The sequence below is a fragment of the Delphinus delphis genome, chromosome 8 (genome assembly GCF_949987515.2).
Source record: "Delphinus delphis chromosome 8, mDelDel1.2, whole genome shotgun sequence".
In the NCBI taxonomy this organism is placed as follows: domain Eukaryota; kingdom Metazoa; phylum Chordata; class Mammalia; order Artiodactyla; family Delphinidae; genus Delphinus; species Delphinus delphis.
The window spans coordinates 55,118,303-55,134,146 of NC_082690.1; the positions used below are offsets into that span (position 1 = coordinate 55,118,303).

A 15,844-nucleotide genomic window follows, 5' to 3' on the forward strand; every position below is an offset into this window, starting at 1 on the left:
GCTACACTTCAAAGGATTTACATACAGAGAGAGGAAAAATTGGGGCCATTTTTTACAAATCATGCTACCATATGCTTTATCCTTTCCATCAGGGAGGGAGTGGTGATTTAACCACATAGGAATAGATACATATCCCAGATTCAGATTTGACTTTTCTACTGCTATAGACAATGTTTGTGTCACCCGCCACCCCCCCACCTCCATTTCCAAATTCATATGTTGAAATCCTAATCCTCAGTGTGATGGTATAAAGAGGTCAGGCCTTTGGGAGGTGATTAGGTCCTGAGGATGGAGCCCTCATGAATGGGGTTAGTGCCCTTATAAAACAGACCCCAGAGAGCCCCTTTGCCTCTTCAACCATGTGAGACACGGAGAGAAGACAGCTATCTATGAACCAGGAAGTGAGCTCTCACCAGACACTGAATCTGCCAGCACCCTGACCTTGGACTTCCCAGCCTCCAGAACTGTGAGAAATAAATTTCTGTTGTTTATAAGCCACTCAGTATACGGTATTCTGTTATAGTATCCTAATATCTCTATATATCCTATTGGTTCTGTTTTCCTGAAGAACCCTAATGATACCTAACTGCAATGTTTCTGCCAGCCCTAGCATTTATGGATACCTTATTCATTTTCATGGTATCTCACACATTGCTTCTGACTAAGGAGCTTATTTTATGATGAAAAAAGTATAGCAAAGTAACTTCTTAGTATTGCCAGTTACCCCATTTACTCAGATGTAGCTATAATAAAAAAAATAGGGCTTCCGCCTGCTGATGCGGGCAGCAGAGGCCCAGCAGTACGCAGGCCTCTCACTGTTGTAGCCTCTCCCATTGTGGAGCACAGGCTCTGGACGCACAGGCTCAGCGGCCATGGCTCAGGGGCCCAGCCGCTCCACAGCATGTGGGATCTACCCAGACCGGGGCATGAACCCGTGTCCCCTGCATCGGCAGGTGGACTCTCAACCACTGCACCACCAGTGAACCATACTTTACTGTGCAAAATGTTTCTGCGTTATTTCATTCCACTGTTACTACATCTTTGTCAGGCTAGGTGTTAGTGCAATTGTAGTTGCGGCTACTTGTTCATTAGGTGCTAGTCCTAGTGAAATAGGAGGGAAGGGGGCAGGGCACAACCTTTAAAAGAATGACATGGCCAGGAGTTCCCTGGTGGCCTAGTGGTTAGGATTCTGGGCTTCCACTGCTGTGGCCTGGGTTCAATCCCTGGTCAGAGAACTAAGATCCTGCAAGCCATGTGGTGCAGCCAAAAAACAAACAAACAAAAAGAATGACATAGCCATTGAGGATATGACATAAACTGGTTAGACTCAACTAGGTCCAAGATGGCAGTAGACCTTGAGCCTCATTATATGCTCATTGTAATACATTAGCATATGCCAAATGACATACCTACAGGCGCCTACAGTTCCAAGGCAGACCATAAAAGGTCAAAAAGTGGGCAGTGGCCCAATTCCTGGAAATCCCTATCCCTTCCCCCAACCAGTTGAATAATCCTCCCACTCACTAGCCTATGAAATTACTCAGCCCACAGAAACCATCTACCCCATACTTCAGGGCCTCTCATCTTCTGAGATGGCTCACACTCTGTGGAGTGTGTTTCTCCCACCACTGCTCTCACTTTTTGAGATGGACTGCATTCTGTCTATGGGATGTTGTACCTCTCTAAATAATCCACGTCTTCCATATTGCATTACCTCTCGCTGAATTCCTTCTGCGCTAAGACATAAAGAACCTGAGCTTCAGTAAGTCCTGACACCAGGTGAGCAATTTTAATTAAAAGACAGTGGGTTTGAGTCCCAGTCAGAGTTTTGGCTGAGTAAAAGTCCCAGCCCATGGGTTCAAATCCAAGTGTGAGTTTCGGCTGGGTTCAATCCCATCTGAGTTGTGCAGTCTAAAGCTTTGTTGCTTAACCCTTGGCCTCAGAATTCTTTCCACTCTCCCCTAGCTGTCAGAGGATGGCTTGAGTCCTTAAAGGATAGGTAGCTTTTGAACAACTGGAGTGAGAAAGCAGGGAGAAGTACCCTAGGCTGGGGCAGGGGTGGGGGTGGTGGCATCCAGCTTTCTGTAAGCAGGTAGGGTAGGGGGGCCCCAGAGAAGGAACCAGGCATGGCTTTCTTGACATAAGGGAAGCAATTTTTGGCCTAAGCCATTTTGTGACCTAAGCCTGACCACATTTGTCCTTGAATAGGTCTCGGTAATTAATTAAGTGAGGGAATGCAGGAACAAAGGAAAAGCAGTCAAGAAACAAGTTTCTGGGACTTCCCCAGTGGTCCAGTGGTTAAGACTCAGAGCTTCCACTGCAGGGGGTGCAGGATCGATCCCTGGTTGGGGAACTAATATCCCGCATGCCATGAGACATGGCAAAAAAAAAAAGAAACAAGCTTCTCCCCAAGGCATATACATAACAATCTGATACATGTCTTTGGGTTCTACAGGAACTAAGGCTCCCCACCTAGGTGGAAGACGGAATGATGATGTCGACCCTCCTGACTTCAATCAACTAAAGCCTGGACTCTGTTGACCTCTGCCCCAATTCTACGATGAATTCTCCTCTGCTCAAGCCCCTTCATGAATATGTACGCTCCCTTAGCTTAACGCTTCCCCAATTTTCCTGTTTGGAGAGACAATGCATTGGGGAAGATTCTTTGTTTTCTTTACTTGCTGCAAGTAATATATCCTTCCTTATTCCTAACTTTGGCTTAGTCGTGTCTTTTGGGTTCACTAAGGTGAACCACTTTTCCAGTAATGGCTTGACCAAGAGGAGAGTGCAGGCAACATACAGATGGCAAATACTGTGAACAGCAATGAATGATGCGAACGTCAGTTTGACCTCTTTCCCTTATCTCCTGAGTCAAAATCCTTACACAGCTCCAGGTTTTGTCTCTAGCTCTGGAAAGCTCCACCTCTGCCCTTTACCCGATAGTACTTCCTTCCTTCCTGGGCTCTGTTCCCCCGCCAGTCTCTCCGTCACTCAGATCAACAGCAAGCTCCCCAAATCCCCCATTGGCTCCTTTAGCCTTTCCCTCCCGGCTCCTCCCACCAGAAGCCCCGCCCCCTGCGCTACGCTCTCGCTCTGGCTTACCTTTCACCGGCGCAGGTGGCGTAGGCGACCAAATCCAGCGGCACAGCGACAGGACAGTCGAGCAGCCGGAAGCGGCCTCTCTTTTCCGGAACCCCACTGCCTTGTGGGACCGTGGCTGGTTCCTCCGGCCTGGGCAGGTTTTCCGGACTCCTCCGCTCCACCTCCCTCCTCGGGTACGGAAGCTGAGAGGGTCCGCGGACGGCCATGGCGGCGCACCTGAAGAAGCGGGTGTACGAGGAATTCACTAAGGTGGTTCAGGTAAGCTCTGGAAGGAAAGGTCCCGGCACCGGTCGGGGGTAGGCGAAGGTTCTCCACGCTCCAGGCACTTTGCCAGACCAGGCGCCACAAAGCTGGGTTGAATGCCTACTGCTTTGGTAGGCAGCGTCTCTGAGGCTACACTTTAGTGGGCGTGTCGTTTGCCGCTGTTGTTGTCAGCATTAATACGTGCAGTCTGACACTAAAAAATTATTAGAAGAAACAAACAGAGCTTTACAATCTACGAAAATATCTTATTCGTTACTTCATTTTATTCGTATTACATTAGCATCCTCATTTTACAGATGAGGACTTTGAGGCTTCTGGTGGAGTATGAGCCAGTTAGTGGCAAATTGCCTCCCAACTCCCGTTACAAAAAAAGCGCCCAGGGACAAGTTGGCTGTATGCAGAGCTCAAGGGATTGGAAGAGGAGCCTATAGAAATCCTCAAGACCCAGTCGGAGCAGGCGAGGGTCACAGGCTTCATAGGGGTGGAACTTTCCATTGGTGGAACAGTTCACCTAGGGAGGAGGGCAATACCTTCCTCCTTTAGAGTTGTTTAAGGACTCGTGGGCCAAACCCGTGTCAGCAGTTAGTGATTCTCCTTGTATTTCCTCATATATATAGCTGAAGTAGAGGTTGATCCCACGTCATACCTTGTGTCGTGCTTCTCAGATTTTGTGTATCCAAATCACCTGGGGTCTTTTTAAAATGTAGATTCTACTCAGTAAGTAAATCGGGCCGGGGAGGTGAGGCAATAATCTGCACTTCCGAGAAGCCCTCAATTGATGCCAGTCAGTAGCATCCTTCCATCCACAGACTTGTGGAGTAGCAAGCTTTAGACCATCCAGCAGGACACTGATCCTTAAACATTTCATTTATTCCTTCAACAAGAGTTTACTGAGTAAAAGAGTGGTTACTACGTATTAGGTATGGTAAAAGGTGCTGAGCTACAAAGTCCAATACACAGTAGGGTCCCTGTCCTTTAGGAACTCACAGGCGAGTGGGAGATACGGAACGGCATATCTGTGATTGTAGTACAAAGAGGTAATTGCATCGACAAATCAAGTCTTCCTCTTTTTACAGCTACTTGTTTTTTTAAAATAAATAAATTTATTTATTTATTGTTGGCTGCGTTGGGTCTTGGTTGCTGCGCGCGGGCTTTTTCTAGTTGCGGCGAGTTGGGGCTACTCCGTTGTGGTGCGCGGGCTTCTCACTGCGGTGGCTTCTCTTGTTGCGGAGCACGGGCTTTAGGTGCGCGGGCTTCAGCAGTTGTGGCACACGGGCTCAGTAGTTGTGATTTGCAGGCTGTAGAGAGCAGGCTCAGTAGTTGTGGTGCACGGGCTTGGTTGCTCCGTGGCGTGTGGGATCCTCCTGGACCAGGGTTTGAACCTGTGTCCCCTGCATTGGCAGGCGGATTCTTAACCACTGCGCCACCAGGGAAGCCCCCCCCCCCAACCCTTTTTTTTAACAGCTATTTCTTTTTGTAAAAACTCCCTAGCCAAACTTCCTAGCTCTTTGTGATTTAACAGTATTCCTTCTAGCTGTATCACTGCCTTTTTTGTTTTGTGGACACTTTGTGACGTATTCCCATTGTGTGTAGGGAAGTTAGTTTGCTTCTTATTCTTGTTTTTTTCTGAAAATAACTTTGATATTTACCTTTACACTCTTTTGTTGCTCCTTCTTATGTGAAATTAGTTTTCCTCAACTTTTAAAATGAGTCAACATTCAGGAAAGCTTTCTGACTTCACAGAGCTCCCTCTTCTGTGGCTTGCTTTTTGGAATTTCCTGGCTCTGTTTCGTTTGCCCCCCTTTTTAAAAAATTGTGGCAAAATATATATAACACAGAATTTATCATTTTAACCATTTTTTAAGTGTAGGGTTCAGTGGCATTAACTACTTTCACTTTGTTGTGAAATGTCACTTCCTTTCTTTCCAGTATTCTGTTGTTCCCCCTTACCAAGACTACTCACCCCTCCTCCAGCATGCCACGTGTTTGCACCTCTCCAAACTTTTGTATCTATTGTCTCCTTTACATAGAATGGATGTCATGCTTCCCTCTCTCTTTGTTCTCCACTCAGTGGACTTATATTTTTGCTCTAGTCTCTCCTCCCCTGCTTCTGTAGCACTCATCTATTTGTACTTATCACTGAGTGCTACTATAATTACTAGTGTACATATCTCCCCACCAGTTTGGGCTCCTCGAGGGCAGAGATGATGCGTGGTTCATCTGTGTTCCCTGGATAGACCATAAGGCCTGGCTCACTAAAATGTTGTAGGTGGTTGAATGATAGCAGATATTGGTCTGTCCTTCTCCTTATATACTCCCTAGGGAAAAAAATCTTTCCAATCTTTTGACCTAACTGCAGCCCAGATAACACTGAAGACCAAATTTGTGTGGAATAGGATGGAAATTGGTAAGGATTTTAAGAGAAGAGCTCATTTCTTCACTTCATTGTTCATGCATGGTTACCATGGAGTGATGAAATGAGATCTTACTGCTTCTCTTATTTTTCCTCTGCTATGAAGATGAGGGAGAGAGAACTGATATGTATCTAGTGCTTATTATGTGTTTGCACAATAAAGACATTATACTTTAGACTTCTTAAATATCCCTATGATGTAGGTATTGTATTCCTTTTTATAGAAGAAGGAGAAGGCCTCCTCTAGCTAGTAAGTGGTAATTGAACTCAAATTCCTCTGACTTCAAAGCCCTTGGTCTTTTTATTATGCCATGCCATGTTCCTGTCTAGAATAATCCTAGTCTCTTCTCTGTAGAAGTGTAAATTTGTAAAGAGGTGATTGCTCAAGGTATCATTATGATGCATCAAGCGTTAAGGAAAAATTTTTTTTGAATTTTATTTTTAATACAGCAGGTTATTAGTTATCTTTTTTATATGTATTAGTGTATATATGTCAATCCCAATCTTCCAATTCATCCCACCACCACCCCTCACCCCTTTCCCCCTTTGGTGTCCATACGTTTGTTCTCTGCATCTGTGTCTCCATTTCTGTGTGCAAACTGATTCATCTGTGCCATTTTTCTAGATTCCACATATATGTGTTAATATACGATATTTGTTTTTCTCTTTCTGACTTACTTTACTCTGTATGACAGTCTCTAAGTCCATCCATGTCTCTACAAATGACCCAATTTCGTTCCCTATTATGCCTGAGTAATATTCCATTGTATGTATGTACCACATCTTCTTTATCCATTCGTCTGTCTGTGGGCATTTAGGTTGCTTCCATGACCTGGCTATTGTAAATAGTGCTTCAGTGAACATTGGGGTGCATGTGTGTTTGAATTATGGTTTTCTCCAGGTATATGCCCAGTAGTGGGATTGCTGGGTCATATGGTAATTCTATTTTTAGTTTTTTAAGGAAACTCCATACTGTTCTCCATAGTGGCTGTATTAATTTACATTCCCACCAACAGTGCAAGAGGGTTCCCTTTTCTCTACACCCTCTTCAGCATTTGTTTGTAGATTTTCTGATGATGCCCATTCTAACTGGTGTGAGGTGATACCTCATGTAGTTTTGATTTGCATTTCTCTAATAATTAGTGATGTTGAGCAGCTTTTCATGTGCTTCTTGGCCATCTGTATGTCTTCTTTGGAGAAATGTCTATTTAGGTCTTCTGCCCATTTTTTGATTGAGTTGTTTGTTTTTTTAATATTGAGCTGCATGAGCTGTTTATATATTTTGGAGATTAATCCTTTGTCCATTGATTCGTTTGCAAATATTTTCTCCCATTCTGAGGGTTGTCTTTTCATCTTGTTTATAGTTTCCTTTGCTGTGCAAAAGTTTTTTAGTTTCATTAGGTCTCATTTGTTTATTTTTGTTTTTATTTCCATTACTCTAGGAGGTGGATCAAGAAAGAGCTTGCTGTGATTTATGACAGTGTTCTTCCTCTGTTTTCCTCTAAGAGTTTTATACTGTCCAGCCTTACATTTAGGTCTTTAATCCATTTTGAGTTTATTTTTGTGTATGGTGTTAGGGAGTGTTCTAATTTCATTCTTTTACCTGTAAGCGGTCCAGTTTTCCCAGCACCAGTTATTGAAGAGACTGTCTTTTCTTCGTTGTATATCCTTGCCTCCTTTGTTATAGATTAGTCGACCATAGGTGCGTGGGTTTATCTGTGGGTTTTCTATCCTGTTCCATTGATTTATATTTCTGTTTTTGTGCCAGTACCATATTGTCCTGATTACTGTAGCTTTGTAGTATATAGTCTGAAGTCAGGGAGTCTTAATTCCTCCAGCTCCATTTTTCTTTCTCAAGATTGCTTTGGCTATTCAGGGTCTTTTGTGTCTCCATACAAATTTTAAGATTTTTTTGTTCTAGTTCTGTGAAAAATGCCATTGGTAATTTGATACGGATTGCATTGAATCTGTAGATTGCTTTGGGTAGTATAGTCATTTTCACAGTGTTGATTCTTCCAATCCAAGAACATGGTATATCTCTCCATCTGTTTGTGTCATCTTTGATTTCTTTCATCAGTGTCTTGCTGTTTTCTGAGTATAGGTCTTTTACCTCCTTATGTAGGTTTATTCCTAGGTATTTTATTCTTTTTATTGCAATGGTGAATGGGATTGTTTCCTTAATTTCTCTTTTTGATCTTTCATTTTTAGTGTATAGGAATGCAAGTGATTTCTGTGCATTAATTTTGTATCCTACAACTTTACCAAGTTCGTTGATTAGCTCTAGTAGTTTTCTGATGATTACTATTGATTACAACTTTTATCTTCTGTTGTGATCTTCTCTATATCTACACACCAGGGCCTTACGTAAGCCCTGGAGTAACAGGTTCTCTTTTACGTGAACTTTCTGGCACTCATCATATGTAACAGATGCATCTAGAATAGTTCTGGTTAGGCACCATCCTTGGGAAAGTTGAGAAAATAGTTACTCAGCTAATTTTGTGTGTTCTGTGGTTCAGATGAGGATCCCTGATTGAGATAGACTAGTGGTAGGTCATCATTTCTGTTTTTTATGGATGATAAAAATGTGAATCATGACATACTTAGAATAGAGCAGCAGAGTTGGAATCAGAGACAACTTCTAATTCCAAATCAATCATTCAGTAAATATTTGTTAAGTAGCTGCAGTTTGCTAGGCATATGGCAATGTATTTCTTTCCTATACTGACCATCCTTCTAACAAAGGTAGAATGATTTGGGTGAAAATAGTCATCTGTTATGAGAGGAAGATTTTTTTCCTCAGTGTAAGCTGCAGACCATTCCCATCAGTTGTAGTTTTCTTAGGAGGCAAGGTGAGCCTAGTAAGTGCCTCAGCACAGTCTGAATATATTTGTCGAATTGAGATTTCTTTTCTAATAAGGAGTGGAGCAGATCCTTTGTATGTCCTCTTAACCCTAAAGGTACAGCAATCCTAAGAGATAGGCAGAACAAAATATTCGTGGACCTACTTTACAGAGAAAGAAACTGAGACTTAGAGAAGTTAAATAACTTGCCCAAAGCTGTAGGAGCTAGTGAAAAGCAAAATTGGGACTCATAGCTTTGTCTCCAGTTGGCTCCTTTCCCAGTTCATAACACTGCTTTTTGTTTAAGCTGGGTCTGTTACCTAAATACATTATTTTGGTATAGGAAAAATTATTTCCATCAAACAAGGTAAAGTTAAATTTGCAGCTCTCTGTTTTCAGTCAAGTTTTCATGTTTTATCTTTCCTACCCTCTTGCAGCAACAGCAGGAGGAAATTGCTACTAAGAAACTCCGACTGACAAAACCAAGTAAATCTGCAGCACTCCACATAGATCTGTGTAAGGCTACCTCCCCAGCAGATGCTTTGCAGTACCTACTTCAGTTTGCCAGGAAGCCTGTGGAGGCAGAAAGTGTGGAGGGAGTAGTCAGGATTCTCTTGGAACATTATTACAAGGTAAGAAGGTCTTGAGGACCTGATGAGAGTGTGTATGGGAGTATGTATAGGAGTTGTATCATGTGTCTGCAGAATAGGTTAATATGCAAAATAAATAATAACGTGTTCATTCAACAGTCTTTTACTGAGTGTCTTCCATGTGCTAGGCACTGTGGATACAGAGATAAAAAAGATCCAAAAGGTCCAAAAAGATCCTATTATCAGAAGCTTTCAGGGGCTTCCCTGGTGGCAGAGTGGGGACACGGGTTCCAGCCCTGGTCCGGGAAGATCCCACATGCTGTGGAGCAACTAAGCCTGTGCACCACAACTACTGAAGCCTGCGCGCCTGGCGCCCGTGCTCCACAGCAAGAGATGCCACTGCATTGAGAAACCCATGCACCGCAATGAAGAGTAGCTCCTGCTTGCAGCAACTAGAGAAAGCCCACACGCAGCGAAGAAGACCCAATGCAGTCAAAAAAAAAAAAAAAAGGTTACAGTATCTAGATGGAAACAGATGTGAATGATAAAATGCATCAAATTGCTCAGAGTACTGAGAGTGCATTGGAGCACAAAGGAGGAGTTAACTTCAACCATGACCCTTCTGTAACCAGATTTGTCTCTGGCATATAGTCCTCTCATTCTGCTGTTACTGCTTTAATTCAAGGCCCTCATATCTAACTGCAATAGCCCTTTTTTTTTTTTTTTTACTTTTTTAGCTTAGTGGCATTTTATTTCTCTATTTTCATGGGTTAGAAAAAAACATCAATTCATGCATAGTTAAATAGAGGAAATATTTTAAGCAGAAAATGAAATTTGCAAAATGGTTTATTTTTCAGTTTTTATTTGTAAGTAAGATCTGAAGTAAAAGAAGAAATAATTTTCAAATATTTGAATCACAGATGACTTCGGATTTTAAACTTTAGTATGAAAATTATTGAGCTTATAGAAAAGTAGAGAATACTGTATGAACTGCCAAATACCCATCTTTGGGATTAAATAGTTATTAATATTTTGTCAAATTTGCTCAGTTTGTTTTCCTGAAGTTTTTTAAAGTATCATAATATTTTTCCCTAAATAGTTCAGTAAATACCTCTTACAAAGGGACACTTAAAAAATATAACCATCTAAGCATCTCAAGTAAAATTAACGTCATCTAACAAATAGTCCATATTCACATTTCTCTAGTTGTTCCCCAAATATCTTGTTATAGTTGATTTGTTCAAATCGAAATGCAAACTGTCTCCACACATGGCATTTGCTTTTTTAAAAATCTAGAACAATTTTTATTATTTTGGTGACATTGACCTGTTAAAGAAATTTGGTCAGTTGTTTTGTAAAATGCCTTGTTTTCTACAACACTATGTTAGTTCCTGTTACACAGTATAGTGATTCAGTATTTCCATACATTTCAAAATGTTCACCACAATAAGTTGAGTTATGATTTGTCACCATACAAAATATTAAATAGTTATTGACTATATTCCCCACCCTGTACATTTCATACCCATGACTCATTTATTTTGCAACTGGAAGTTTATATCTCTTAATCTTCCTCACCTATTTCTCTCCTCCCCCCCAACCCCTTCCCCTCTGGCAAACACCTATGTATCTTGATATCTATGACTCTCTTTCTGTTTTGTTGTGTTTATTCATTTGTTGTTGTTGTTTTTTTTTTTTATTCATTTGTTTTGTTTTGTTGATTCCACATGTAACTGAAATCATACGGTGTTTGTCTTTCTCTGACTTATTTCACTTAGCATAATACCCTCTCGGTCCATCCATGTTGTCGCAAATGGCAAGGTTTCATTCTTTTTTTATGGCTGAGTAATATTCCATTGTATATATAAATCACGTCTTCTTTATCCATTCATTTATTGATGGGCACTTAACGTTGCTTCCGAATCTTGGCTGTGATAATGCTGCAACAAACATAGGGGTGCGTATATCTTTTGGAATTAGTATTTTTGTTTTCTTCTGATAAATACCCAGGGGTGGAATTGCTGGACTGTATGGAATTTTGTTTTCAACTTTTTGTCATGGAACATTTCAACTATGTATACAATTAGAGAGAATAGTTTAATTCCCATGTACTCATTACCCATCTTCAACAATTATCATTTTATGTCTAAATTTGTTTTATTCCCACCCCCACTCCTACTGTCCACTTCCATTTCCTCCACTCTCACCCTCTACCAGATTCTTGTGAAAACAAATTCCTGGCATCATATCATTTTATTCATAAATTTCAGTTTATATCTCTAAACAATAAAGACTCTTTTTAAAAACATAATCACAATACCGTTACCATGTCTAAAAGAAAAATTGGACTCAGGCATTCTGATGTCAGACCCCAAGCTCTTTAACCAGGCCATGCTGTGTGCATTAGTCTAGCAGATTCTAGCCCCAGAGGAAAGGAGGAGGGATGATAAATGGGTCCATTTCTAGATTGATGACTATAGTGTTTTTTTATTCTTCTATTTTATACAGAAATGTGGTATCTTGTATTTTAGTAGATAACTACTTTGGCTTCTGCTTTTCTCATCCAAGGTTTTCTGTAGCTGAACTTGTTAATATTTCACATGAGGGGTTCTTCACTTATACTACTGTGTTAGTTGCTGTGGAGGATGTTGGGAACTGTGAGACATGTTCTTTGTCCTTTAAGGGCCAGTAGTATAGTTGGTAGATCAAATATATATGTGATATATAGATGGTAAGGGCTTGAGTTATTCATTTGTTTATTTTTTTCATTCACTCGAAGTGTTCTGAATTCTAATTCTGTGCCAGGCCTTGTGCTTCATGTTGATGATACAGAGATTAATATATGATCCCTGATCTGAGTCTAGTTGGGTAGATTAGACAAAAAATGGATAATAATACAATGTTATAGGTGCTACGAAATCTGAGACAGGTTATGATATAACTTTAAAGAAGAGGGTAATCAATTGTACTTGGGAGCACGGGCCTAGAAGGGCATTATAGAGTAGTGATGCTTAAGATGAATCTTAATCAGATTATGGGTAGTTGGAAAGTAGGAGGAAAGACGTTTTAGAAAGAAGGAGCAATTGTGAGCAAAGGCATCGAGATGTGAAATAACTTATCACGTTAGAAGAAATACAGGTAGTTTGGCTGCTGTAGATTTTATTTTATTTTATTACTTTTTAAATTAATTAATTATTTTTGGCTGTGTTGGGTCTTCGTTGCTGTGTGTGGGCTTTCTCTAGTTGCGGCGAGCGGGGGCTACTCTTCGTAGCGGTGCGCGGGCTTCTCATTGCGGTGGCTTCTCTTGTTGCGTAGCACAGGCTCTAGGCCCACGGGCTTCAGTAGTCGTGCCATTTGGGTTCAGCAGTGTGGCTTGTGGGTTCTAGAGCTCAGGCTCAGTAGAGCTCAGGCTCAGTAGTTGTGGCACACGGGCTTAGTTGCTCCGTGGCATGTGGGATCTTCCCGGACCAGGGCTCGAACCCGTGTCTCCTGCGTTGGCAGGCGGATTCTTAATCACTGCGCCACCAGGGAAGTCCCTGGTGTAGATTTTAAATTGAGAACTCTTTACTTTAGACTAGAAATCTTGTCTAATGGAAGGTTCTTGTATTCTACCTTGGGGGTTTTTGTTTTAGACATGTCACTCTCGGGGGCGGTATGGAGGATGGAGGAACTGAATGAGGGCAAGCGGGAGTTAGGGTGACCAACTAGGAGACTGATAAGTCTACAGCAAGATGAGGAAAGCCTGAACAAGGACAGTTTTAATGTGAGAAGAGCAATTATTAGAGAGGCCTTCCCCCGAGGCAGTTTTAAGCTTAGGCATGAAGGGTACCAGGGGATAATTTCAGAAAGTAGGAGAACTTGAGTAAAGTATCTAGATGAAGAAAGAATGTTACTAGGTCAGATACTCTCTTTCCTCCTTGCCTTCCTCTTATCTGCTAGACTTAGTACTTCTGTTTTCTGTGCTGCTCCCTTGTGTTTGGAGGTCTGTGACTCCATTCCAGACCATTGAAAGGCTATGTATCTTTTCTGTCCTCTTTCACTGCAGAATTAGGGTATTTGACTAATCTATTGTCTCTGAAAGACAATTACTTGATTTGATGATGTTATTTTAATGATTTGAAGTCCATAAAGAATTGGCTTTTATTTGTGTTCAAAACTGAATTTGGTATCTCCCTTCATTCTCCAGTTTAACTTATAGCAAGAAGTGTACCACCAACAATATAGACCCTCAAATCAGAAACCCAAGAAGGATCCTAAATATAACCCTCACCCTTTCCTCTCTCCATATTCCCTTCCTCACCAACTCATGTTGATTTTACCTTCTAAATATCTCTTAAGTCCATCTACCTCTCTGTTTCCATTACCTCAGTAATATAAACAACTGTCATATTTTTAATTTATTATTATTATTTTTTAATTTTTTGATTGCACCACACAGCATCAGGATCTTAGTTCCCTAACCAGGGATCGAACCCGCACCCTCTGCAGTGGAAGTGCAGAGTCTTAACTGCTGGACCGCCAGGGAAGTCCTAACTATCATATTTTTAAGCTTTATCATGAAATATAACATGTAAAGAATACGTAGAAAAACCTCATATAGCCTATTGATCAACATGAACACCGTATGTGACTACCATCCAGGTCAAGAAATGGAATATAATCAGCCTCCCATAGGCCCCCTCAAAACTCCTTCTAATTGTTTCTCCCCCCTTTCCCAAAGATAACCACTACTCTCCTGACTTTTGGGGTAAAAAATTCCTTTAAAAATTTTTTTTACCATTTAAACTTGTACTAAATACAGATTTATTTGGTTAAAAAAAACACACTCCCTCCCTCCCTCCCTCCCTCCCTCCCTCCCTTCCTTCCTTCCTTCCTTCCTTCCTCTTTCCCTCCCTCCCTCTCTGTATGTATCTTTTTTTGTGGGACTTTTGCTCAAAATTCTGTGAGATTTATCTATATTATTAACTGTAGCTGTAGTTCATTCATTTTTACTACAGTATAAGACTTCGGGCTTCCCTGGTGGCACAGTGGTTGAGAGTCCGTCTGCCGATGCAGGGGACACGGGTTCGTGCCCCGGTCCGGGAGGATCCCACATGCCGTGGAGCGGCTGGGCCCGTGAGCCATGGCCGCTGAGGCTGCGCGTCCGGAGCCTGTGCTCCGCAATGGGAGAGGCCACAACAGTGAGAGGCCCGCGTACCGCAAAAAAAAGAAAAAAAAAAAAAGATTTCATTGTATGAGTATACCATAATTTATTTATTCATTCTATTATTGATGGACATTTAGACTGTTTCCAGGTTTTAGCTATTATAAGAAATATTGCCACAGACATTTTTATACAAGTCTCTTGCTGTGCATGGCTTGCATTTCTGTGTAGTATATACCCTGGAGTGGAATTACTGAGCCAACTGTTTTCCAAAGTGATAATACCAGTTTACACTCGTATTAGCACTGTGTGAGAGTTCCAGTTGTTCCACATACTTTCCAATAGCTGCAATTGATTTTCTTCATTTTTTTTAAAAATAAATTTATTTATTTATTTTTGACTGTGTTGGATCTTCGTTTCTGTGCGAGGGCTCTCTCCAGTTGCGGCGAGCAGGGGCCACTCTTCATCGCGGTGCGCGGGCCTCTCACTATCGCGGCCTCTCTTGTTGCGGAGCACAGGCTCCAGACGCGCAGGCTCAGTAGTTGTGGCTCACGGGCCTAGTTGCTCCGCGGCATGTGGGATTCTCCCAGACCAGGGCTCGAACCCGTGTCCCCTGCATTGGCAGGCAGATTCTCAACCACTGTGCCACCAGGGAAGCCCGATTTTCTTCATTTTGACAATTCCTGTGGATGTGTAGTCACTGTGGCTTTAATTTGCATTTCTTAGATTACTATAAAGGGGAGCAACTTTAATACGTTTAACTGGATATTCTTTTGGGTAATACCTATGTATGTCTCTTGCCTATTTTACAAATTTTTTTTTTTTCCCTTATTGCTTTGTGGGAATTCTTTATATTCTGGGTACAAGTTCTTTGGTTATACATGTTACAAATATCTTCTCCCTTTTTAGTCCCTTAATGTTGTATTTTGATGAAAATAAGTTCTTAATGTAACCCAATTTGACAGTCTTTTGAGTTATATTTTGTGCTTTTCTTGTCTGATTGATATAAGAAGGGTTTATCTACCCTGAGCTCATTAAGACATTTTGCTACATTATTATTAGAAGCTTATTATTTGTTTTTCATACATGGAATTGATTTGTGTGTGTGATGCTTTAGTGTATGGAAGTCCAAATGTCCCAGCACCATTTACTGAAAAGAATGTCCTTTCCCCATTGTTTTGCAGTACCACCTTTCTGGTAAATTAAGTGTCTGTATATGGGTGGGTATGTTTCAGGGCTGTCTCTTCTACTGTTCCGTTTATTTATTCTTGTGCCAATACCATGCTGTCTTAGCATAACATTATAATAAATCTTGACATCTGGTAGGACAACTTCTCCCACCTTCCTCTTCTTTAAGAATATATTAATTGTTCTTGGTCTTTTAATTTCTTTATAAATTTTGAGCCAGACCAGGGCTCGAACCCGTGTCCCCTGCATTGGCAGGCGGATTCTTAACCACTGCACCACCAGGAAAGTCCTTTTGTACTTCTTT

The 15,844-nt window shown here is 41.4% G+C and overlaps 1 protein-coding gene across 1 annotated transcript in view; it reads left to right on the plus strand.

Moving 5' to 3' along the window:
• The first annotated feature begins 3,218 nt into the window (after positions 1–3,218).
• Positions 3,219–15,844, plus strand: part of INTS4 (integrator complex subunit 4) — a 109,347-nt gene continuing 96,721 nt past the window's right edge. Inside the window, exons 1-2 of the mRNA XM_060018210.1 lie at positions 3,219–3,360; positions 9,057–9,251. Coding sequence (XP_059874193.1) covers positions 3,307–3,360; positions 9,057–9,251 — 249 coding nt within the window. The 5' untranslated portion in view covers positions 3,219–3,306. The remainder of the gene's footprint in view (positions 3,361–9,056; positions 9,252–15,844) is intronic.